Source organism: Perca flavescens, chromosome 17 (genome assembly GCF_004354835.1).
Source record: "Perca flavescens isolate YP-PL-M2 chromosome 17, PFLA_1.0, whole genome shotgun sequence".
Taxonomy (NCBI): Eukaryota; Metazoa; Chordata; class Actinopteri; order Perciformes; family Percidae; genus Perca; species Perca flavescens.
Genome location: NC_041347.1, coordinates 15,475,921 through 15,500,344, shown reverse-complemented (window position 1 = coordinate 15,500,344; position 24,424 = coordinate 15,475,921). Strand labels below are relative to the sequence as shown.

The 24,424-nt window shown below is 39.3% G+C and overlaps 2 protein-coding genes across 2 annotated transcripts in view; one reads left to right on the top strand and one right to left on the bottom strand.

Annotated features, from left to right (window-relative positions):
* adgrb3 (adhesion G protein-coupled receptor B3) overlaps nucleotides 1-11,950 on the top strand; it is a 124,618-nt gene extending 112,668 nt beyond the window's left edge. Inside the window, exons 20-31 of the mRNA XM_028603905.1 lie at nucleotides 399-549; nucleotides 2,357-2,426; nucleotides 2,833-2,899; nucleotides 4,190-4,275; nucleotides 4,618-4,716; nucleotides 5,068-5,239; nucleotides 5,424-5,519; nucleotides 6,350-6,389; nucleotides 7,872-8,551; nucleotides 8,696-8,731; nucleotides 9,597-9,701; nucleotides 11,000-11,950. Of these exons, the coding sequence (XP_028459706.1) occupies nucleotides 399-549; nucleotides 2,357-2,426; nucleotides 2,833-2,899; nucleotides 4,190-4,275; nucleotides 4,618-4,716; nucleotides 5,068-5,239; nucleotides 5,424-5,519; nucleotides 6,350-6,389; nucleotides 7,872-8,551; nucleotides 8,696-8,731; nucleotides 9,597-9,701; nucleotides 11,000-11,188 (1,791 nt within the window). The 3' untranslated portion in view covers nucleotides 11,189-11,950. The remainder of the gene's footprint in view (nucleotides 1-398; nucleotides 550-2,356; nucleotides 2,427-2,832; nucleotides 2,900-4,189; nucleotides 4,276-4,617; nucleotides 4,717-5,067; nucleotides 5,240-5,423; nucleotides 5,520-6,349; nucleotides 6,390-7,871; nucleotides 8,552-8,695; nucleotides 8,732-9,596; nucleotides 9,702-10,999) is intronic.
* Nucleotides 11,951-16,145: 4,195 nt separating this feature from the next.
* lmbrd1 (LMBR1 domain containing 1) overlaps nucleotides 16,146-24,424 on the bottom strand; it is a 60,296-nt gene continuing 52,017 nt past the window's right edge. The window contains exons 15-16 of the mRNA XM_028603277.1: nucleotides 18,063-18,154; nucleotides 16,146-17,615 (exon numbers count right to left, since the gene is read on the bottom strand). Of these exons, the coding sequence (XP_028459078.1) occupies nucleotides 17,505-17,615; nucleotides 18,063-18,154 (203 nt within the window). The 3' untranslated portion in view covers nucleotides 16,146-17,504. The remainder of the gene's footprint in view (nucleotides 17,616-18,062; nucleotides 18,155-24,424) is intronic.

Below are 24,424 nucleotides of genomic sequence, written 5' to 3'. Positions count from 1 at the left end.
GGCCATGGCTTTCTGTGTCAGCTAGCCCGGCTCTGATCTTTACTACAACTGCCACCTCTGTTGCTGCAGTTTAAACTGACGCTTTGTTTCATTCACTGCACAGGATGGTACTTCAGTGGTTGGTCTAGACAGGCAAATGCTGTCGGTGCTGCAAGAAAAGCTCAGGGAAATGAAGGAATGTCAATATAATCGATTTGCAGGAATCTGTACTTGTGGAATCTGACGGAGTCTGCATTCGTTTTCATTTGAGCTATTGCGTTGCAGCAACAGTTTTATATAAGCTGTTTTTTTGCTATTCTTTTCTAGGACTGTAAGCTGCATTTCTGTAAATGTGAAGCTCAGTTTGAACCCACAGCCAATGGATATATTAACCTCTGACCCTTTTTTTTCTTCAATAGGGTGTCTGCACCATGACGACAGCCTTCCTGCACTTCTTCTTCCTGGCATCGTTCTGCTGGGTCCTCACAGAGGCCTGGCAGTCCTACATGGCAGTGACAGGAAAGGTCCGGACCAGACTCATCCGCAAGCGCTTTCTGTGTCTGGGCTGGGGTAAGTAAGCAGCATGCTTCCCTAAACCTCTTCATTATCTCCCATCTTTCCTCACAGCTGCCATTTTCTCTCAAGGACTCAGGCCAAGGTGTCTTTCCAAGTGTCTGTACAGTATGTCTTTTTCCGTCCGCTGTTCTCATCCTCTCTGTGGGGAAGCCAGATCTTCATCCTATCAGGGTCTTTGTTGCGATGCTTTTGTACTCCAGTCAAGCTCTCTGAGGGCTGGGTAAATGGACCGGCATTGAGCAGTGGGGGGAGACAGACTGGTGTGGCTCTCCCATAGTAGGTTGCAATGACCTTATGTCTGATAAAGAGGGTGTGAGTTGAGCATTAACACTGCAGCAGAATATATTTGATCTAAAACCCTTTGGAAATAGAATTCAGGAGAATGAAACATTTGCAAAGGTAAAATGTAGTGGATTTAAATGTGATGCTGAATGATTATAAATCTCTAAATCTATATCATACCATATCCTGTAATCCATTCCAAAGTCCAAAATGTTCAATCCTTTGTAACATTGATTTGTATCACAAATGAAATATAGGTAGGAACCAATATAATTTTGCTTATTATCCAGATTGCGACAGATTTGAATCAGGATGGGTTTCAGATAATCAAGTTTCCCCTGTCTCCCACACGGTGTTGCCTGCACTTAATTGTCACATCACGAAAAAAATAAATGATTATTGTACATATCTGTCACTAAACACAGGCAGCCGAAAATATCTGTATCAAAATTTGAAAGATTTCAATTTTTTCTTCATTTCATAAATGTCTGAATCCTTGTCCAACGGGTTCTTTCTTACAGACTGCTAGAAATCTCTCCTTTAAAAAAATCAATTTGATTATGAAAGAGCCCACACTCATTCTTCTTGTTACCTAGCAACAAACAAGGCTCTCTTAGTCATTGCAGTGCCACTGCTTGCTGCAAAAAAAAATAAAAAATGAAATAACTAACAAAGGCTGTTCTACAATCACATGGATTTCTTAAAAACGCCATAACAGACAATTTGATGATAAACACAGTAAGATAATCACCATTTTGCTGTATGGAGATAAAAATGTGTTACATAATATGAATGCTGTTTATACATTCAATGAGTTGAAAATAAAATGACTCTAATCCCTTACACATCACCACATGTATTCAAACAGAAGACAAACACATCTGTCACACTGATTTCCAAAGCGACATGCAGCACACGGTACCTGTTGTCTCTTAATTCAACCTGTTTGAAGTGCAGCGTCTCCACCAGGCTGTTACCAGCGCAGTGATTCATGACATGCTTGTGTACACTCGGCACTCTTTACCTCTTCAGCACTGCAGAGAGGCACAGGATGGCCACAGGGTCTTTGCCTCATGCCTCCAGGAAACTGATTACATCAATAGCACCTGCCTGTGCTGCTCCAAGAGGAAAAAAGCGTTAATATTCTGAGCACACAGTAGTAAGGACCGAATCCATTACACAGATCTATAATGAGGAACCATACAGCAAAAAATCCCTTTGTATAAAAGGTGTGGAGGTCTATGAAATTTCTTACAGTACAGTGATTACATTTTCCTACATGGTTTTCCGGACTCTACTTAATGGAATACTGTTGAGCATGTTGATTGAAATATTGAAATGCACATAGCTGATCATATCTTTCAGATGATTGTACACTGTAGCTTCTAATGGAGTGAATCTAGCTGCATTTTGTTATATGACTGCAAAGCACAGAGGCTGCCCTTTTCTGCAGTGAAATTATAGTTCTGACAAGAACAAGAACCGCTTGAGTAACTATTGATTGTTTTTTCTTTTTAAGGATTACCAGCTTTAGTGGTTGCTGTTTCAATGGGATTCACCAAAACAAAAGGCTATGGGACACGTTTATAGTAAGTTTTTCTTTTTTTGGCATCAGTATTTATTATTCAGTGTACACGCATTACAGTGGGTTCATGGTTAATAATACTTAATGATTAAGTGCTTCTGCAGTGGCTTACGTATCCTAAATAGTGCCATAAACAAAGTCCCCTGAACCCAATCAAATTTCAAAATAGCACAGCAAGACCCCAATTTTGTGTGAGTTGTATCCCTGCTGGATACCAGATGCATAAACACTGCTTAAAATCTCTTTAGCATGTTATTACCCTGTGAAACTTTCGTAATAGAATTACAGCATATGGCACTTCTCCCCTGACAATTGAGGGAAATACAATTGTATGCTGGTGTGCACCATTAACTTGGATGTTAATGTCTTGGTGGGAGTTAACTGTTTTTTTTTTCCTGCTTATCCTACAGCTGTTGGTTGTCTTTGGAGGGTGGGCTCCTGTATGCCTTTGTTGGACCTGCAGCTGCTGTTGTTCTGGTATGTTTCAGTCATCAGATGTCGAGTTTGAAATGTAGATTTACAGTGCAACAAAGAAAAGAATAATAAATAATCCGCATTTGAGTAATCACATATACAGTATGTAGTATACAGTTATCCTGTGCAAGTAATCCACCTCAATACACTAAACTTTGTATAGCTTATAAATAATTATAATAATAATACAAGAATAATGAGACACTTACAGTATCAATGTGGTACAAATAGTTGAAACTCTACACAATGTTGCTATGAAAATGCCTAACAGGAGGAACATACTCTGCTTTCAAAGTCAAAGTAATGAGCATCCCATCAGGCAATGTGCTCAAGCAATTCACTTTCATTTGCCATAATGGTGCTCCATGTAGCTGGGAGGTTATGAAATATTTATGCATTACATTTGTTCCAAATCGAATATACTGGGGTATTTTAATCATCTTGTATTTACATTGTTGTACAGAGAAAATTACACAAAGAATGTGATTATGCAAATCACTAAGTCAGTGTCAGAGGGACAGAGGACATCGAACACTGAGTGATATGTTTCATTGTTAAACCTCTGTTCTGTGGTGGGATTTAAAATAAAGTGATTTCAGATTTTCTTTTTCAAAACGACTAAACGTCTTAGTTTGAGCTTCAGATGCACAGAGACTTGAAGTCTTGCTGTGCTGTGGTTTTCATTTCTGATGTACCTCCGAGGAACACAAGATAATCTCTGCGAAAATGGCAGAAACAACCCTCTCCAGTGTGACAAATGAACACCATACTGCTGTTATCACTGTATTGATACTGTAATACCATAAAAAAGATGTCTCTCAGACACAAAGTGTGTCGAATAAAAACGTCCCGCAATGTATTTATATAAATACGTAATGAGCTCTTTATCCCAGCTAGAGGGATTTGAAATAGCCGAATATTTTGAAGAATTTTCTACCCAGCTGCTGTGAATCATTTTAGCCTAGGTGCTGCTTATAATAGGAGAAGGTGCCTTTGAGATGACAAGTGTTTCTTGACAAGCAGATCTTAAGGCTGTTGTGCTGGGCAGAGTATCCAGGGCATGCCTCATCCATGTGCTAAATGTCAGAGATGAGCAAACAATAGAAGGTAGAGGTCAAAGCTCAGTCCAGGCGGAGAAAAAGAAAGGCCCTGCGGGATAATGACATTAAATAATCTACTACCTATGTAGAATGTCATGCTGGGAAATTAAATGATTTAACATTGGTTTTGAAATAATCTTGCTGCAAATGATTTATTGAAAATCTAATATCCCTGTCCCTTTCGTATTGACAGGTCAACATGGTGATCGGTATCTTGGTGTTTAATAAACTAGTGTCCAGAGATGGCATACTGGACAAGAAGCTGAAGCATCGAGCAGGGTATGACAGCACGTCCTTGTTAGTACCTCATTTTTCTTCTAAACATTTTTCATGCAAAAATACAAATATGCTTTGATTTTTTTTTTTTTACACACATATGGAGATTTAGACCTCCTTTTCTTGTGGTTGAAAGGAAATTTGAGGCATAAACATAAAGAGGTCAGAGCTCTCTCGGGAACGACATGGCTTCCTATTTCTTTGGCAGAATCAGTCCAAGATGAAAATCAACGCCCACACACACATTGGCTGCGTCTGCTGTTGCTTATATGGCGGGGGAGAATTTAAAGTCTGGGTAGTGGCTGTTAGCGTTGTTTGTCATGCTGTTGTCTCTATGTCCCACAGACAGATGAGTGAGCCGCATACAGGATTAACTCTCAAGTGTGCCAAATGTGGCGTTGTATCAACAACTGCTTTATCAGCAACTACAGCTAGCAATGCAATGTAAGTGCCTGTCAGTGTCTCAGAATCAATAAGACGATGCTACAGGGAGTCTCTGCATGTACAGCGTGTCCACCTCCACAATTTAGACCTTGTAGTCCACTGCAGCATAACCTGATGTTTCCCATTACATCAGATCTACAGTCTAGGAATGTTGTTGAATGTTTTTTTTTACTGTAAACATGCGATGTTATGTGTTTCTTTTACAGTAAGCTTACATTGCTAGTAGCATGCACATTACACCCCTGGAGTAAAAAAGGGCCCTGCTGCTTTTCACTCCAGACCTTATTGTGTTATCTACACCAATTTGCTTGCTTTTATTTCCTCTACACAATCCTCCCTTCCTGTTCTCAGGGCGTCCCTGTGGAGTTCCTGTGTCGTCCTACCTCTGCTGGCTTTGACCTGGATGTCTGCAGTGCTCGCCATGACGGACAAGCGCTCCATCCTCTTTCAGATCCTCTTTGCCGTCTTTGACTCACTGCAGGGTTTTGTCATTGTGATGGTGCACTGTATCCTACGGAAAGAGGTAGAGGATCATTTTAAGTCATCTTTCTTTTACCAATGACCTTTGTTTACTTGGGGATACAATCCGTACTCTACGGATCTGTTTTTATTTCATTTAAAATGTTGCAGGGAGTAGATTTGCTCATTAACAGAATTGGAGATGATTTTACATGATGAAAAACTGATTCCCCCCCCCCCGTCTTTAGGTCCAAGATGCTTTCAGATGTCGGCTCAGAAACTGCCAAGACCCAATCAGCGGTGATGCAACAGGAACCTTCCCTAATGGGCATGCTCAGATAATGGTAGGCACAGTTACCCCCTGTTATCTGTAACCATTAGAGCCTGTATATTTTAAGAAGAGCCAATGTTCCCTGGTTATTTATAATACACATGCAAACCTCCTTGTTCTCCACTGACCTTAATTTAACTTGTACTCTTCATGCATTTTTTTTAAATTCATTATTATTCAGTTTAATTTGGCCTTTAAAACACAAGGCATTGTTTCCCATAGGTTTATAATTTTCCACACAACGTTTTGCAAAGCTGCAATTACATGCAGGGTAGATATTTGGTCCTCTGATGAATGGCATTAGTTCCCTTTAGTTTTCTCAGGCCCTCAGCCCAATCCTTTATTTCCATTTGATTGAACATACTGTCCATGTTTGCCATGCATCCCTCTCATATCCTCTCACAGGGTAATAGAGGACTGTTACCAACCTGACCTTTGAAATGAGACACCAGTCCTCTTCATCTAGCACGACGACGCCACTGGCAGATCATAACAATGATCTGCCATTAGTATTCTAATGCCCCTCAGAGTGAAATCGTTTTCATGATAGCAGAAAGGTGTCAAGACCCCCTGGTTCAATACAGTCATTAGCAGCAAGCACAAAATACTTCCCAGCTGCTGCAGTTGCATTTTTTTTTTTCCATAGATGTGTTACTGATAAATTGTTAGGATTCCTAAAGCATTTGGAAATGTAATATATTTAATAATATATATTATTGAGCCTAATCTTGCAGTTGGCTTTTACACACAAAGATGCTTTTTCTTTTGTCTATACACAGTTTACAGTAAAAAAGGCTTTACTCTTTAGCAATACTGACTGATTTGACTGTCCTCTGCCTACAGACGGACTTTGAGAAAGATGTGGACATCGCCTGCCGATCAGGTAAAGAACAGATGGTCTCTTATTAACAAGATTTGTCTTGCTTTCCATGTTAAAAAAAAAAAAAAAAAGCAAAAACCCCAAAGAGGTTAGATAGTAAAAAAATAGCTGAGGTTACAACACAACCAAAAATCCCCACAGGACTTTTTTTTTCACATTTACCAAAACACTGACTTTAATCTGAGAACAAAGCAGTATAAAGAGAGCTGTTGGATATTCACTTTACTGCAATAAATGTGAATAACAGCAGCTTTTCCCATCTTCTGGCAGTCGCACGTTGTAATTATGTTTTTCATTAATATGTTGACGCTGTCATAGAATAGGTGCGTAGGTGCTATGTGTCTCATTTCGGGAGGATTTACTTCCTTGGCTCATACAAGTGGGCGGAATATGTTTCATCCTGATTCCTACGTCTGCTTCTTCTTTATGTTTGAGCCACAGTAATTGTTAGTAGCAAAGTGTATGATTTAATAAAACTAAATGCTCCTCAGAGATCCTGCAAGTTATCCTGCGTGTAACTAGTGGCGAAAACTAGCACGACGCCCAGAGCCTCGTCTTTCTCCAATCCTTTCCAAACCAATGAAGAAAACATCCTAAATGGATTTGCAGGGAATAACCAAGCTGACCACTATTCAGAGATATCAGAAACACAGCTTGTTAAGAGACGAAAAGTAAAGTGACCCACATTACTTCATGCTGTGCAGTCTTGTAAAGCCAAAGTGGACATGCCCAATACAAAAAGGCAGAGCAGACAGGTTTCATTTATAAACCATGCGTGCAGTCTGAGAAAAATGCACTTTACAGATCACTCTCTGGGCTCACAGAGTTTAAGTTGGTTGTTTACAAACAGGTATTATTGTCATATTATTATTATCATTATAAGTCATATTCCGCAGTGTCTCCCTACAGAATATAATGTTTTCACTCATGTCCACACTGAGCATTAAATTAGACTTAAACAAAAAAGGCGAGTGTTAGATATTTTTTGTGCTCCTTGTAATCTCCTTGCAGGCCTTTTGTGAACAGACAACATCATTCCTATTGATTCATGAGGCAAAGATTAAAATGCTCAGTAGGGAGGACAGGATGTTCTTATAATCAGGAGGTATTTTCATACAGATAGCTGCTGTTTCTTATATAATATTTTGTGCATTACAAGGTTAGGATCCTACATGCTGTATGGCAGGAAGAGAATGTAGCCATACTTCTTTATTTACTGTTACATCCTCTAGAGGTACCGTCTGCTGCGTCCCATAGCATTTAGGTGTAATGTCACACTCAGAGCATATTTACAGCTGCAAGCAAATTTACATTTGTCCCGCCATTAGTTTTCCCTCTGCAGCACTAAATCATTTGAGAATTGGTTCATATTGACTTGAATTCTCTTGTTCTTTTAGTACTATGCTGGATAATCCCAGACAAACTGTGACACTACTTTCATCACTAAGAAAGTCCAACTAATCCCTGTATCACTCTGCCCTGCAGCACTCCACAAAGACATGGGCTCTTGTCGCGCCGCCACCATAACAGGCACCCTGTCTCGCATTTCCCTCAATGATGAGGAGGATGAAAAGATCCCTGAGGGCCTCAACTACTCCACGTTGCCTGGCAACATCATCTCCAAAGTGATTATCCAGCAGCCTTCAGCTCTGCACATGCCGATGGGAGTGGGTGATCTGAAAGAGCAGTGCATGGCCGACAGCAACGCTGACATGCGCCGCACTGTTTACCTGTGCACCGACGATGCCATGCGCCAGAGCGACCATGACATGGTTGGCCATGACATGGAGGGCCACTCGTTGCAGGGCCAGATGATGGAGACGGACTACATAGTCATGCCTCGTGCCTCTGCAACAGCGGGGTCAGGGTCGGGCAACGTGCCCACCCTCCTGAAAGAGGACACCAAGATGAATATCACTATGGATACGCTGCCACACGAGAGGCTGATGCATTACAAGATGAGTCCTGACTTCAATATCAGCCCATCAGGCATGGACCACATGAATGTGAACCTGGAGCAGCAGTATCCTAGCGCTCCGGAGCAGATGCAAAACCTGCCCTTTGAACCACGCACAGCTGTTAAGAACTTCCTCGCTGAGATGGAGGAATCTGCAGGGCTTTCTAGGAGTGAGACAGGGTCTACAATATCTATGAGCTCCTTAGAGGTACATATGCTCATGTGGATAAAGCGCAGGCGATACAGAGATGCAACCAACACCTCAAATATACCATAGATCCTTTATTAATGTGTATATCTTATGAAACTGATGACTTATTAACCTATTACCTTCTTTTTTCTATTTTCACAGAGACGAAAGTCGCGATATTCTGATCTGGACTTTGAGGTACGTAAAAAAAAATTCCAATCCCTAGTACATGCATCTAGTTTTTTGGTGCAGATAAAAACCACTTTTTTGCAGTTGTGTTTGTCATTTGATTTAGTAGTACTTGTTGTGCCTCTTAAGCTTATTGGAGTTACCTTGACTCAACAAAATTTATTGACATGCTGCGTAGTTAAGGTAAAAGCAAGGCTGTCAACTGACAAACAGGGCAACAGTTCTCATCTACATTTTGTCCTTCTCCATCTCCTACATCCATTAGCTATACGTTGATTTTCAAAAATGTATGCTTTTAAAGTCATTTGCACATTTCACATCTGATTTTACCACTGGTTCAACAATGATTATTATTATATTGGCTTGCAAACACATATCAAAACCCCCTTTGGCAGGTTTTAGCATTTCCTTTGCATTATTAAAGCAGGCTTTACTGCATATATATTGTACGCACTTTCAAAGTAAAGGAAACGTGAAGCTTCTGGCAGGGATTTTGTTTTAGCTTCGATGCACACCCACCCTTAAAATGGGAGTTTGTGCCAACGTTTGATTATAAGGATTTCCCTTAGACCAACAAAACTCTAAATGAGGCAATTTGTCACTAAATAATTATGTTTAATCCAGATACTCCAGACATTGCAAATTAAAATAGTTAAGGCGTTCAGTGTCACCTATCACCCTCATTTTAATTATCTTGGTGTTTCCTTTATTTTGGCAGTCATTATATGCAGAGACAAGTAGATTTGTTTCAAACCTGGCCTATAAGTAAACTACCATGACACTAACAAATTGATCAGAGTTGGAGGGGGTGGAGAGGAAGATGCATTTCCATTATTGGCTGTCAATACCAAAGAAAAAACCCTTGCCATTGCAGAAAGTCATGCACACCAGGAAAAGACACATGGAGCTGTTCCAGGAACTGAATCAGAAATTTCAAACCCTGGACCGATTTCGAGACATACCAAATATGGGCAGCATGGTGAGTAACAGGCAACCAGGGGGGTGGCATTCAGCCAATTAAAGAGAGCGACATAAAAATACCCCATACAAATATCCGGTGCAGGACACATAATGTGTGATTGTGCAAATGAGCGATTACAGTATGTAGCTAAAGTCTTTGTGTGGAAGTGAACCTTCCTATACATAGTGGGCCTTTCAACAGCTGGCGGGGGGCGAGTGAGGGGGGTGCCCCTTAAAAGCACTAAAGCATTTTCTCTACAAGGCCAGTCTCAGGAAAGGAAGACCTTTGGTAATCTTGTTGCAATAGAGTGCATCCATTCCAATGCAAGGCCATGAATGCACTTTTATTTACATGCACATTTATCTACTTAGCAACCACATCATTTTTTCCATTAATGCATGGCAGATTATTTAACCTATCAACATCAATACAAATATTACCTTAAGTTCGCTGTTCTCTTACTGCAACTGGGGTGGGTGTGTGTGTGTGTGTGTGGGGGTGGGGGGGACTTTTCTTCTTTGTCACTTTGGATCTAAAAGTCAGGTGAATTATGAGAATTCTTCCTGACCTCGCTGCAAATCAAAAGTCCCACCATCTGTCTCCTCACCTGGCTGGAGCTGTTGACAATGGGGGTGTCAAGCTTTATCCGTCTCTCTCAGACAAGCAGCAATGTTTTCTGTATTGAAAGCAACAAATATAAATTGGGCACGTGACCAAACACAGCCAGATTATTAGACGTCACCTACGCAGCAGCCTTTTGGCCGCATGTAATCCTTTTTTCACTAACATTTCAATCACCCCTACAGCAAAATGTAATTTCAGTTCCATTGTTTAGTTACCAGTGAAAGTTCGTTTTGTATAGAAAACTACAGTACATTCTCACCCCACCCCTCATAAATGAATCTACTGCAGAGCTGGCTGCAGACATTAGTATCCGTTTTATATTCCCTGACTGGGAGCAGCTTCTCTCTCTTATTTGCAATAGTGTCTTTGGGACTGTCGATGAGAGCACATTCAGATGAATGGCTCTGTGTAGTGCACCAGTTTCTGTGCCTGGGGAAAACACAATTCAGTTATAACTCCATGATAAGCATGGTCACATTTAATACACTACCATTATCCTTTGTTATGTGATGCTTTTCACAGCATTAATCCATTATTTTCAATTAGCAATGGTTTAGGAATTCATACAATGCCCTTTTGAATGAACTGACTTGACTGGAAATGTTTTGTTTTTTTTCGTTTGTAAAAAAAAAAAAAAACAGTGCAGAGGATGTCATGCCACTAATATCACACCCCACTGGCCATGTTCACAGGACAAGGCAATGCCAAACAAGAACCCATGGGAGAGCTACAATCCAGCCTGTGAGTACCAGAATTACGCCACTATGAATGTACTAGAATCTGACACCAAGGACTCACTGGAGATGACGCCTGCAGAGTGGGAAAAGTGTGTCAACTTACCCTTAGACGTCCAGGAGGGAGACTTCCAAACAGAGGTCTAGAGGGTGAAGAAGGAGAAAATGCAAACTAGAAAAGGAGGAGAAAGAGATGTATTTTGCACTGAATAAAGCAACAGACTTTTCTAACAGCCTTGGCATACATATCTGGATAATACGAGTGTGGCAGGGACATTATGTGCCAATAAAGTATAAGGACTGAGGAGAGAGAAAAAAGAAAAAAAGGGAAAAAAAACATCAGTGTTACTTTTTGTATTCTCACTAGTGTACTTAGTGTGGGGCAGCCTGGTGTACAATATTTACCATCATGTGTTTCAAATTATCTGTTGAAGAATTGGCAAAAAAAGGTAATCTCTCAAGATGAAACCCCACAAAGCAAATGACATGCCATGTCGTCCCAGCTTCATTGGGTCTAGTTTTGATTTAATAAAACTGGACCCGGGAGCACAATGTATATATTTATGCAGGTTTTTAAAAAGTTTATAACAGTCTGTTTGGCCATTACTACACTTTTTACTTTATAATATAAAACATGGGAGGCAAAGAGGATTTTTTCTGTCATATTAAAATGAATGTTTGTCAAGCTACATTCTTCATTGCTTTAAATGCAATAAAGATAATACTCACTTTTATATAAATAATATATTTCACAACTTTAATACTGCAGAATATGCTTGAAGGATCCCAGCAAGCTCTCTCATCTGCAGCTCTGTATAAAATATTTAAAAAACAAAATGTTGTATGGTGTAAATAAACTTTTGTCTACATATGTTTTACTCGTGCCAATTTATTTTAATGAGAACAAATGCCAACCTGATCAAAAGTTATAGCGAAAAATGTTAACATTTGAAAAGGAATGTAAATAAAAGAGGAAATATGTTCGTACTGCTTCAGAGGTTGTGTCCAGTTTATGTGGTTTGTTGCTTGTGGAATTCTTGACTCACTCTGCTTTGTTTAGAGAACATTTAACTGTATAAAATCTACTGATGTCAGAGTATTAGTGGTGAAACTTGATTTGATTGAAAGTGTCCCATGACTTTAAAAAGAATAGGAAAAATGCATCATGCAAACATTCAATCTTGTTTCCAGTTTAGTTTTCAGTACAGACTTCATCCAAAAACGTTCTCTCCAGTGCCCCATTCACTGTCCCCTATTATTATTTTTATCTCAGGTTAGTCAATCCGTTTATGATTTTAACCTCCCCTTTAACTGTAGGTGAAGGTGCACCACTGTAAAGTTTCCTGACTCACCTCATAAATCCAGCCCTGTATCTGATTTCTGAATTTGGATAGAAAACATTCAAACTCCTAATAGGTTTTCTGTGCCTCCAGAAGGTTCACCTGATAAGATCAGTTAAGATTTTCCTGGGCAGACAGGGGCCAGACAGAGCACAAATGGAAGGAGGGTGTGAGGGCTTAGGGAAAATCATGTTTGTCCCTTCTAGTGGTCTGTGGTACGGCTGACACTTGGGCAATGAGAGCATCGGTATGAGCCCCCCCTCTTTTAGCTGTTGAAACTTATTTTCGCTCCCAAAACCATAAGCATTTGCTCAATAAATATGTATATTTTATATGTGTATAATATACATGGCTGACAGATTTTTTCTTCCACAGCATGACTATTATTTGGAGACAGATGAAATCAGACAAGTTTCAAAGCCTCCACAGATAATTTATGTGCTCATATGACTTAATCATATTTAAATGTAGAGCTCTAAATGTGTACTGGATTAGAGTTCTTCATCAGCTCTACTGGGTGAATTCTGTCACTGTCAGATGTACGTAGTGACTCACCAGCAACTGAGCATGACAAATTTCACTAAAAAGGTCTGTTTTAAGTTGGTGTTTTGTCTAAAATGCTATTTTTGACAGTTCTATCATTTTTTCTTTCCTTTTGTGCCAAGAAATCCTCAAAGAAAGGATTTGAAAGTATTTGTGACGGACTTCATGCAGCTCAGTTAATGTTCTTTTTTTCCTATTAATTGTGTGGTCGTTTCCTCCGATACTGCACAATGTGTTGAGGTGAAACACACTTCCACCTTTATTTTGAAAGCCTGATTACAAGTTATATCATATTCTGCCCACACTTAAATCTTGCACAAGTTAAGAGGTCAGTTATTGAGAATAATATTGACAGTGCCATGTGATGAAAGTCTGGTAAAATATTTAGATTTTTTTTTTAACCACAAATTATAGTCTAGACGTAATGCTGCAAATGTATCTCTTATAAGTTTGACAAAATGTCCTGGGTGTCTGAAAATTTGGGAAGCTGTATTCTTCAGTTTGCTGGTAAATTGAGCTGGCATGTGTTGACAAGCCTGGTGGACAAGTCATCATTTGGGGATCAGTGGCAGGCCCCACAGGCCCATAAGAGCAGAGAGTTTAGGGGCTGCAAACACTAAATCAACATAATCACAGTGATCCTGCGTCACTTTCCCCCCGGAGGCATGACTGAGGGGTAGGGCAAAGCGTTAGTCTATTAAGGGCCTGTCAGAGGAGTTAAAGCCCAGAGGAAAGACTTAGGGCCACCCAAAAGTCATAGAAACCTGATAAATCCCGATAAATGTTGTGGAGGACATAATGACAGAGGAAAAGTGGTGTAATCTTTGGCAAAACCGTAATAGCTGCGTTGTTTTCAAACTAAAGTTCACCCCCATAAACTGTAATAACTTTGGGGACCCCCTGGCTACATACCTACAGATCAGTAGGTTGTTCACATGCTAACATACATGCATATAATGAGATGTTAATCTAACCATCTTGGAGACAAATCGTGAGCTCAGAATTATAAGGTTCTATCTCCATTTTTGGTCAAAATTGAGTTTTTGACATAATCCAATCCATTAGGTGTTTATTAATGCCTGTGTGGTGTTATTTTTGTAAAAAAAATATTTTGTTAGTTAGTTATTAATAAAATGATATACTACATAACATTTTTGCCAGCTGGGATGTAAAAACTTTGATGCTCAATATCTCAGAACTACCATAAACGGAGATAGAACCTTATATTCTAAGCTCACGAAACTGCAGAGAGTTTGCTAAATAGGTAAAGCTAGAATTAACTTCAAAATTAGAACTGTACTTACCAGGATAGCAGCACTGGAAATGAAAAAATAAAATGAATAAAATAAACTTCTGAAACGCTCAACAAACATGCAACTTTGGAGACTCCACAGCAGGTACTTACCATGCAGTGTATAATGCATTATGGTCTTTCATCCTGTGGAACAGTAAGATAGATGATGGGTACAGAGGCCCCTGACAATGGCTGTACTATTCTAAACTTCCTCTTGGTACAGTAGCCTAATCTACACACAACCATCTATGGCTTATTGAATACAGAGTCTGCCTCAGGAAAAAAAATAACTGCACTTTCATCTGGTGTCAGATGCCCAAAAAGTGGGCAGTTTTTTGGTTAGGTTTAGTTTTTGTTTTAGTTTCCCCGTGGTGTAAAATCAGATATTCACTTAAAATAATGGGGATATCATTATTTTCCATTGTCAAACTGATAATTAGCAGGATGGCCAGGCATTATACAAATTGGGATGTACAAACTGATAATTAGCAGGATGGCCAGGCATTATACAAATTGGGATGTACAGTAATCAAATAAAGTCTGAAACCCAAAAATTAAATAACCAATAGAATTTGCATAACAACTTCAGTTCAAATGTATGTAGAATTAAATGTGGTCATGTTCACCAATACAAATCACACAATTTTGTACAAACTGTGTCAAAATCAAATGCAACTGTTATGAATGACCTTTACTAATCTTAATAATACTGTAGCTCCCTGCAAACATATTTATATTTTCCTGAACATATCCATTGTTCCTAAACAAACTTGCAAGAGATGCCTAAAAAGAGATGCAGGAAGGAAGCAAACAATGAGACAAGACAAGACTTTTGAATATGGGGATCTGACATGTTGATCAAACAATCCTCTCTGCAAGATTTCTACGGCTCCACGTCTTTGGCTCAAGGCTTATTTGGTTTATTAGTGTATGAGGGGGTGGCATATCATATAATGGCTTAACTCAAAGCAGGTTTGCACAATAGTTATGACAAGGTATGCATACCAAAAACTCTAATTGGACATGCAAATGCAAATCCATCCAAAGCAGGAACTGAGTAGTTCTATGCTAATCCAAGGACGGATGTATTTAACTGTCAGTTTCATTTGATACATTTCCTTAGTACTCCAAAAGTGTCAAAAGCTAAGCTTTGAACAGTGAAATACATGTTCTCACTCACAACATTACTGAGTGTGGTTATGAGGTTAGGTACTTTGAAGCTCCTTAATAGATTTGGTCATAATTTTGACACCGCACCCGTTATGGTCATTGAGTAATGAAGATAAATACTGTATGTAACACATAATTAAAGGCCATTTTAAATGTTTTATCTTCAAACTTTATATTAGAGCAAGATATCTCATAAGAAAAGACTCAACAGAAACCACATAGCCAGTGTGTTTCAGCAATACAAGAAATGATCAAATGTTTGGGGGTGTATTTGATAGCAGGGATGGACCAGTAATGAAAAATGTCTGCAGGCAGTTTTGACAACATCTAAAAAGATGCTCCCTGTACTGTGTTGTAAGGAATTGTTTTGGTTTTCGTAATAAAAAAGAAAGTCTGACTCAAACATGAGGCATTATAAATTAGAACTGTTGAACCAACTCACTCTGAAGCTTTAACAAATGAAATGACAGTTGGCATGTAGTACTCACTAAATTAGTACAATACGTATTCGAGGAACAATTAGCTCTACGGTCCATCAAAATGTGTAGTACAGATACTATGTGATTAAAATCAAATTTGATATAAGCATAGCAAAAACACTGACCTCCCCTTTAAACAACTGTAATGAATGGTAGCTTTCTCTATTCCACGCAACTGTGACACAAAGTCTAAATATTAACCATTCATTGAATACGGAGTATGAAATGGAAGGGTCAAAATAGTTGGAACAGGCAGTATGGCATTTTCTGGTCCAATATGAGGTTTAAGATGGTTTTATTTCATTAAATACAGGTATCATTCAATATTGACAACAACAACCACATTCTTTTCAATCACAAAAAACTACATGTGATGCAGCTTCTGTCGTCATTAGGTAACTACATTTCCAGCGGCTGGCTTCACTGATCCTCAATGAAGGTTACCGGACTAATTTCTCAAAGAAAAAACCTAACTCATGAGATCCAGGCTGATTTCTGTGATGCTAATTTAGGCTAACATATACAGTAGTGTGTGCCCATCATGGTGCTACACATTCATGAGGCACAACTATTTGGTTTCCAAATTCAAAACATGTCATTCATATTCATATTTTCTGTCAATTTGTTGATTAAATGAACATTTTTTATTCATTTTTAAATACACTTATTTAAACATGGCTGAAAGAAGCCATTAATACTTCTATGTCACAAGCCTGCTGTTGATAAACTCTAGAGCAAAGAAGTGCTCAATTAAAATAATTAAGTAATTGAAGAAAAAAAATACATCCATATTAGATTAATTATATGTTTACATGTCTTTATCTTATTGTTTCATGTTCTTTCAACACAGACAGCAAACAGCAAGCTGTTGAACCCATTCAATTTAAAACCAAGAATAACTGAAACCTTGGCCGCAATTGGTCCTTTACATTTCACACTGTGCAGGTATGTAAGTACCGTAACATTTGCTTAAATAATGGGACTGGCACTGCTAATGACTAAATGTATGGGGAAAAAAGCAGCAAACTCTCAAGCACTGTATTTCACTTCACAAAAAACGAGCAAAATAAACTTTAAAAATGTTTTCATAGTATTTTATCTTAAAAGGTATATTAGAGCCAACTATAGATAGTGTCATAAAGTGACCATTTAAAGGGTCTAGAAAGTGCTTAGAGAATGTAAAAAGTGAGTTTATGTCCGAGCTCCAAATGAAGCTTAGACATAACGTTTTGGAGCAGCGCATGCTGTCTCTGCTGCTGCAATAAGTGTCTCCTCCAGTAAAAAAAACAACAAAAAAATACCAATTTGTGTCAGTTTCAAACTGTTGATAAGTGAATTCTGAAGGTAGGCTATGAGTTGGAGGACACTCCCAGAATCCCAAAGTCATCAATAATATTGAGTTAGAAAGACACAACAATCAGTCTCAGCGGTCTCATTAAGGGGAGGGATGTGTCAACTCAAAACCAGGCTGCAATCGACAAGACACCACTGCTACAATACAGTAACTCCTTAAAACCAATAAATTAAATCTTGACAAATTACTGACTATCCATTTATTTGTTAATGACATTGCACTTTCTAATCCCTTTAAATTATGGTGGGAATATCTACAAACCCGTCCGAGGGACTACTGATTTTCAGTGCACATATTCGTCATCACTTAAGTCTGAGTCATCGGCCTCCACCTCTCCTTCAATCACAGACTTCTTCCCTCTGCAGCAGGACACCACCAGGCCAATAAGGAATGCCTAAAAAATAATAAGTAAAGCACACATTAGGAAATATTTCACAAGGATCATTTGATCAATTGAATGCATCAACAGCACCAGGAGAGAGGCTATTAAATATTTTGCTGAGGAGATTAGCTGTGTGCAGTCTCGGAAAAAAAAATCATTTTTCCAGTAACCTTTTTCCGAGTTGAAATTAAATTACGTGCTTCGGCTCTCACACTCATCTCCCGAGGATAATACTTTTGAACGCGTTTGAACTAAAATTAAATGTTTTAGAGATGTTGTTGCTGTAAAAGGCTTATTGCTCAAAAGATACAAAATAACTATTTTCATTGTTTTTAATTTATCTTTGTTAATAATGAACAAAGGTCTTACCTGTCTGAGCTTATTAAGAACATTCAACTGTAATTCTTACTCTGCTTAAATTTTAAGATGATGACATTTTATTTTCATACATGGACTTACCACAATAAAGGCCCAGTTACCAAAGTAGTAGATGGTGCTGAAGAACCAGAACTTGTGGAGGAAAAGATAGGATCTCGTCACAGTGCACTGGTCTGAAAGAGACAGAGAAAACACAGGAGCATTCAAGAATTTAATCAGCATATTTAGTTTTGTATTCAACACAAGATGGTTGATTGTTGAACATATTTAGAACGCAACAAGGTATTTTCCACCATAGATTTATTTCACAGTAATTAAGTAAAAAGTTATGTAAACAAGACTCCCACGCTCTGTCCTCTCCTGTGCAGTCAGAGATATTTAATAACAGCTTTTTGGTAAATCAGACCTTCATCGGGTTATAAGGTGCAGGAGTCTTTTGTTTTGTATTGTCGACCCATGGTCTTCTTCTACGCACGTGTAGATCTACAGGTGTGCAAAAGTTCTGCTCTCTGAAGTAAAAGTTAAGTTTAAGAAACTGTTCATTGTGACATCTGTCATGTCTTCAAATTGAGAAAATATTTAGCATCTAGCAAATTGTTTCCACCATTTTAGTTTCTGCATGACAGATGCATAGATACATTCATTGTTTTGAAGAACAAATTAGACACTAAAGATTGGAAAATCAGTTGTTATGTAACAAAATGAAAACAAAAACAATGAGACAACAAAGTGTAATCTGGTCTAAAAAAAAAAACAATGAGAAAACGGTTTTGCAATAAGAGAGTGCAATTGCTTTTACAGTAGAAGGCATTCCTCTGTTCACTGCCTACATGCACCACCGAGGACAGTCTCACAACCTTTGATGCCTGTGGCAAGTCATGAACCTGTGCCACCTGAGAAGTGGTGTTCAAGGAAATGAGCAGGATGCACAAATATGACCTGAAATATGATCAATCAAATATGAAAAATCCTTTCCAAAAAACAGAATTTAAATTGTTGCAGATGTCCATTCATGGCCTTGGGAACCCATATCAGTCATTAAAATTCTTTCTTTCCAACCCTGAAGAATGAAGATGTGCGATAAGGCTGAAAACCTTTGGGAATACAGTGGGGGAAATAAGTATTTGACCCCTTGCTGATTTTGCAGGTTTGCCCACTTACAAAGAATGCAAAAATCTACAATTGTAATCATATGTACATTCTAACAGTGAAAGACAGAATCCCAAAGAAAATTCCAGAAAATCACATCATATGAATTTATTAAAATTGATAACCATCTGATGAGGAAAAACAAGTATTTGACCCCCTGGACAAACAGCAAGTATTCTGGCTCCTACAAGCCAGTTAGTCTTTCTTTAAGACACAGCCCCAATCCGAACCAATTATCTACATCAAATACACCTGCCTCACCTCGTTACCTGTATAAAAAGACACCTGTCAACACCCAAACAACCAGCATCCAACATCACCAACATGGGCAAGACCAAAGAGCTTTCTCGGACATCAGGGACAAGATTGTTGATCTGCACAAGGCTGGGATGGGCTACAAGAGAATCGGAAAGCAACTTGGAGAGAAAAGATCAACTGTCGGTGCAGTTATCAGGAAATGGAAGAAGCACCACACCACCGCCAACCTCCCTCGGTCTGGGCCTCCACACAAGATCTTGCCTCGTGGGGTGTCCCTGATCATGTGAGCAGTGAGGAATCATCCCAAATCCACAAGGGGAACTGATGAATCAACTGAAGGCAGCTGGGACCACAGTTACAAAAGAAACGGTTGGTAACACACTACACCGTCATGGATTGAAATCCTGCAGCGCACGCAAGGTCCCCCTGCTCAAGAAGAAACATGTACAGGCCCGCATGAAGTTCGCCATTCACCACCTGGACGACTCAGAAGAGGCCTGGAAGAAGGTGATGTGGTCAGATGAGACCAAAATAGAACTTTTTGGCCTCAACTCAACTTGTCGTGTTTGGAGGGCAAAGAACACCGAGTACAACCCAAAGAACACCATCCCCACCGTCAAGCATGGTGGTGGCAACATCATGCTTTGGGGGTGCTTTTCAGCCAAGGGGACGGGACAACTCCATTGTATTGAGGGGAGGATGGACGGGGCCATGTATCGTGGAATTCTGGACCGACATCTCCTTCCCTCAGTGAGAGAGCTGATGATGGGTCGAGGATGGGTGTTTCAGCACAACAACGACCCTAAGCACACCGCCAAAGCAACAAAAAAGAGTGGCTGAAGAAGAAGCACATCAAGGTTCTGGAGTGGCCTAGCCAGTCTCCAGACCTGAATCCGATTGAAAATCTTTGGAGGGAGCTTAAAATTCGAGTTGCCAGGCGACAACCTCGGAACCTGAATGATTTGGAGGCTGTCTGCAGGGAGGAGTGGGCCAACATCCCTGCCGAAATGTGCACAAACCTTGTCACCAACTATAAAAACCGTTTGACATCTGTGCTGGCCAATAATGGCTTTTCTACGAAATATTAACATGCTGTTTGTCCAGGGGGTCAAATACTTGTTTTTCCTCATCAGATGGTTATCAATTTTAATAAATTCATATGATGTGATTTTCTGGAATTTTCTTTGGGATTCTGTCTTTCACTGTTAGAATGTACATATGATTAAAATTGTAGATTTTTGCATTCTTTGTAAGTGGGCAAACCTGCAAAATCAGTAAGGGGTCAAATACTTATTTCCCCCACTGTAGCTATGTAAGTGAATTTAAGTTTTTAATTTTGTATCCCAGATGGTGAAATTTAGTTTTAATATACACTTTCCATAATATGCATTCAGATACAGTGTATCTGTAAATCTTAAGGGTAAAAACTCCAAAAGAAATAAAGTGACAGTAAACCTGCTGCTGCTGACCTGCAGCGATACCCTCTGCCACACCCTTTTCTCCCGACATTCCTTTGTATCTCCTTTCACCTTAAAGCAAGCGGCCAACGTGCCTGCGTGAGCCCGAACTTAGAAGGATCCCTGAGTTTGAATGAAGCGCTGAAGAAGCTTGCAAAGATTAAGACCACCACGTCCACTGAGACCATCCTGCTCTAGCCTTGTGATCCGACTCCATCTTCCAAAAAAAAAAAAAAAAAAAACTTGATTACGTGTTTTGTGTGTTTGAAGTATGTTACACCACTGTACACTGAGTTATGGACTTGTAGCAACTTTTAAATTATGAGCCTAAATCAATTTATGGTCTGTCAGTTTTCTGTTTGACAAAGAATGGCGCCCAAACTAACTTTATAAACTAATTTAAGACTCTTATTTTATATTAAACAACTGTTGCTGATAGCCAAAGTGGAGTGCTGGCATTTTACGACAAATTGGATAGAAATTAATTAAACAACCATTCTTGCTACATAGAAAGTAAGACTGATAGAAAGGACAGAAGACAGAAAGAAGTGGATTTTTGTCTTCGTCTTATGTCTAAATATGAGAAGTAAATTCTCTATGGTGTGGACCACCATCCAAAAAAAATAAAATAAACACGTATTGTTGCATGGTGTTTATAATTGCACAAGGGTAGCACTTGTTATACATCTGTGTTATACAGGGGTCTGCACTCACTTAAGAGCCCAAAACAGGCTGCTAATACTACATGGAGAGTGCCTCAGGCAATTTTGTCACTGTGACTAAAAAAAAGACAACCAGTCTTCTGAAAAGAGGAAAAGCATGTCACTGTCAATGTGAATACGGTTAACCAGTTGATGAAACTGGGATGGTGTAACATTTAATGGAGCCTTGCATCAAATATTTTCAGTATTACACATTGAAAAGTAAAAGTGCGACACGCAAGAAAACACCAACAAATTGTGAAGACCGTGAACCATAGGTTATGGATTATCTGATGAGGTAAAGGGAGTGCAACTTCATCTGGAAGCCTAAGTGCAAATTTCAAATGATTTAAAAATGAAATTCATTGCATGTACTGTAGAACATCCAATAAGATCTAAAAAGTAAGAAAATCTTTCCCTGCAAGCTAACCTGATTGAGCAGCTTACTTACTTATTTGAAGGGAAATGCATTTGAAAGTGAAAGTTAAATGGTATACAGTTGTATTTGAACCTGACACTGACTTCTGGGAGCACCTTTCAAACTGGCCTTGATAGAGGTAAACAAAACTTTCCTCTCTAGTGTGCTACTATGACCAAGAACAGCTCAGTCGGTACTGACTAAGCTCTGTGATCATGAATATAAACACAAACTTGTTTATTTCTTATGAAATCCAATAGCTTTCTTTCTTTTCTTTGGAGCAGCTCTGTGCTTTATGCTGGTGACGTCACCTTTGGGTCTTAGCTCTTCAGTTTTCAACAGAACTTGATGCTGCCATTGATCTGACTAAGATAGACAGCGGGAATAATATAAGTACTCTTAAGCCGAGTCATTCCCCTTCATGTGCATGAACAGGTTTTGGCAGGCATGGGAACTGCTGATGATGTCAAATGTGGAAAGTGCCAATGATATCTGTGCAGTTTCTGGGTCTCGCTTCAGAGCTCCAATTGTTTTTGTATAAAAAAAAAAAAAACAGAAAGAATTGGAGGGGGGGAAATGCTTGCCTTCAGATCACATGCATTAATTAGCTTAGTCATGCACACCGAAGCAATAAAAGGGGGAAATATTTCAATATACTACTAATCTGTCAGCACTAGGCATGAGAGAAAGTCCACAAAGCTTAAGTGAAGATGGAATGAACTGTCTGGCTATGTTAGAGAGCCATCTGGAGCATTAACGCTAACCCTGCTGAGCTGCTCCTATCACACTGTTTGTTACACAGCTCTTCACACTGACTTGAACCCCATGAACAGTACAATCAGACTTACACCAAGCTACATGACATCAAGGTCCACAGCAAAACCTCAGTGTGGTTCAGAATGTATTCATTAAAGCAAGCTTTTTCAAAAGCTTTCCCCTTAAATGTTGAATAAAAAAAGAAAAAAGAAATCCAGGTCTGTGCTGTTTCAACTATAGTGAAGATTAGATAGAGCGGACCCACGGCAGCTCTAAAGGTGTACCAACAATCAGCTTGTACTTCACCAGAATCAACAGATAATAGAAGAAGCAAGTCTATCTTCATCCCCATGACCCCACTCTTTTCCTCCAGTACCTCCGCCATCTGTAGCTCTCCAGCTGCTCACTTGAATTGCAGGGCTCCAAGTGGGACCTACAGATGGTTCACAACAGAGGTCTGCCTGAATATATTATCATGTACACCACTGACCAACTTCACCTTGAAATCATTACCGTTCCACGATAAGAGCATGGGGCAGTGTGTGAGTGCAGGTAATTTCACCTTGACTCGTGATACCCGGGGTGAGTGCTGCCCTGTGTAGCATAATGCATTATGTATAACTTTCATCTCTGCATTCAAACACAAAGACACAGACACCAGACACACACGCACACGCACACGCACACGCACACACACACTTCTTTTGTGAAAGCCTCTCTATCAGCAAGCACTCATGTTACTACACTACGGTATATGCTTTTACTTTCTCTCTCTCTAAAATGCAGCAGAGCACTTTCATTCCAATGTTCTCTGAGGATGCCGATGCTCATTCAAAAGAAATTTCTGGCTTTATATTGTCAATGAATGTCCCAAAAGCATCCTCTTGCTGTGTCAAATCTGTTTGTTTTTTCACTTGCAAAGAAAAGCCATTTGAGCAGCGCTCAAAACCTCCACACGCAGACACAAAAGATAATGTTTGTAGAAGTAACCTACCTTAACCACTGATTATACCAACAGGAAGCCGAGATAGATAATTACAGCTATATATAACGTGGGTTTGTTGTACATCTCTAAAACCATTAGAAGTAACACAAGACATCAGACAATCACACAACTTGTTAACAACCCTCCCATTATTTGGAGTCTGATTTCAGGCATCCTGATGGATGTACATCCAATATTCAATTTCCTTTTATTTGTGTTTTTAGTCTACACCAACTCCTGAGGGAAATATCTGGCTCTTTAGCTGCTAAATGCTCACCAGCAAGTCACTAAGTTTGTCTGTCTGCTGTTTAGTGCTGGGCTGGTAGTTTACAGTGGGTTAATCAGAGCTTTTTCGCTGAAGGAAAGTTGAAAAATACTGATTAGAGTATCATTATAATTAGACTTCTTTAAAGCCCAATCTTGAACAGAATGTGTTTTAATTCCGCCTTTTAGCGTGATATCGAGCAAACAGATATTCTTTTAAACTCTATTTCCTTTAAAAGGTAAAGGGTGTCTGTTGATTACAAGATGGACACGTTTGATTGACATATTCCATTGTGATGCAAATTGATGATGAACCCTTCCTACAAAGAAAATTACTATTAATTTGTGTTGGGGTTGAGGGAGTCTCCTGTTGAAAATTGCTTGGCCACCTGAAATCTCGGAGGCAATACATAAAATTACGACCATCTTCCCCCTGAAGCTCTTTAAAACAATGC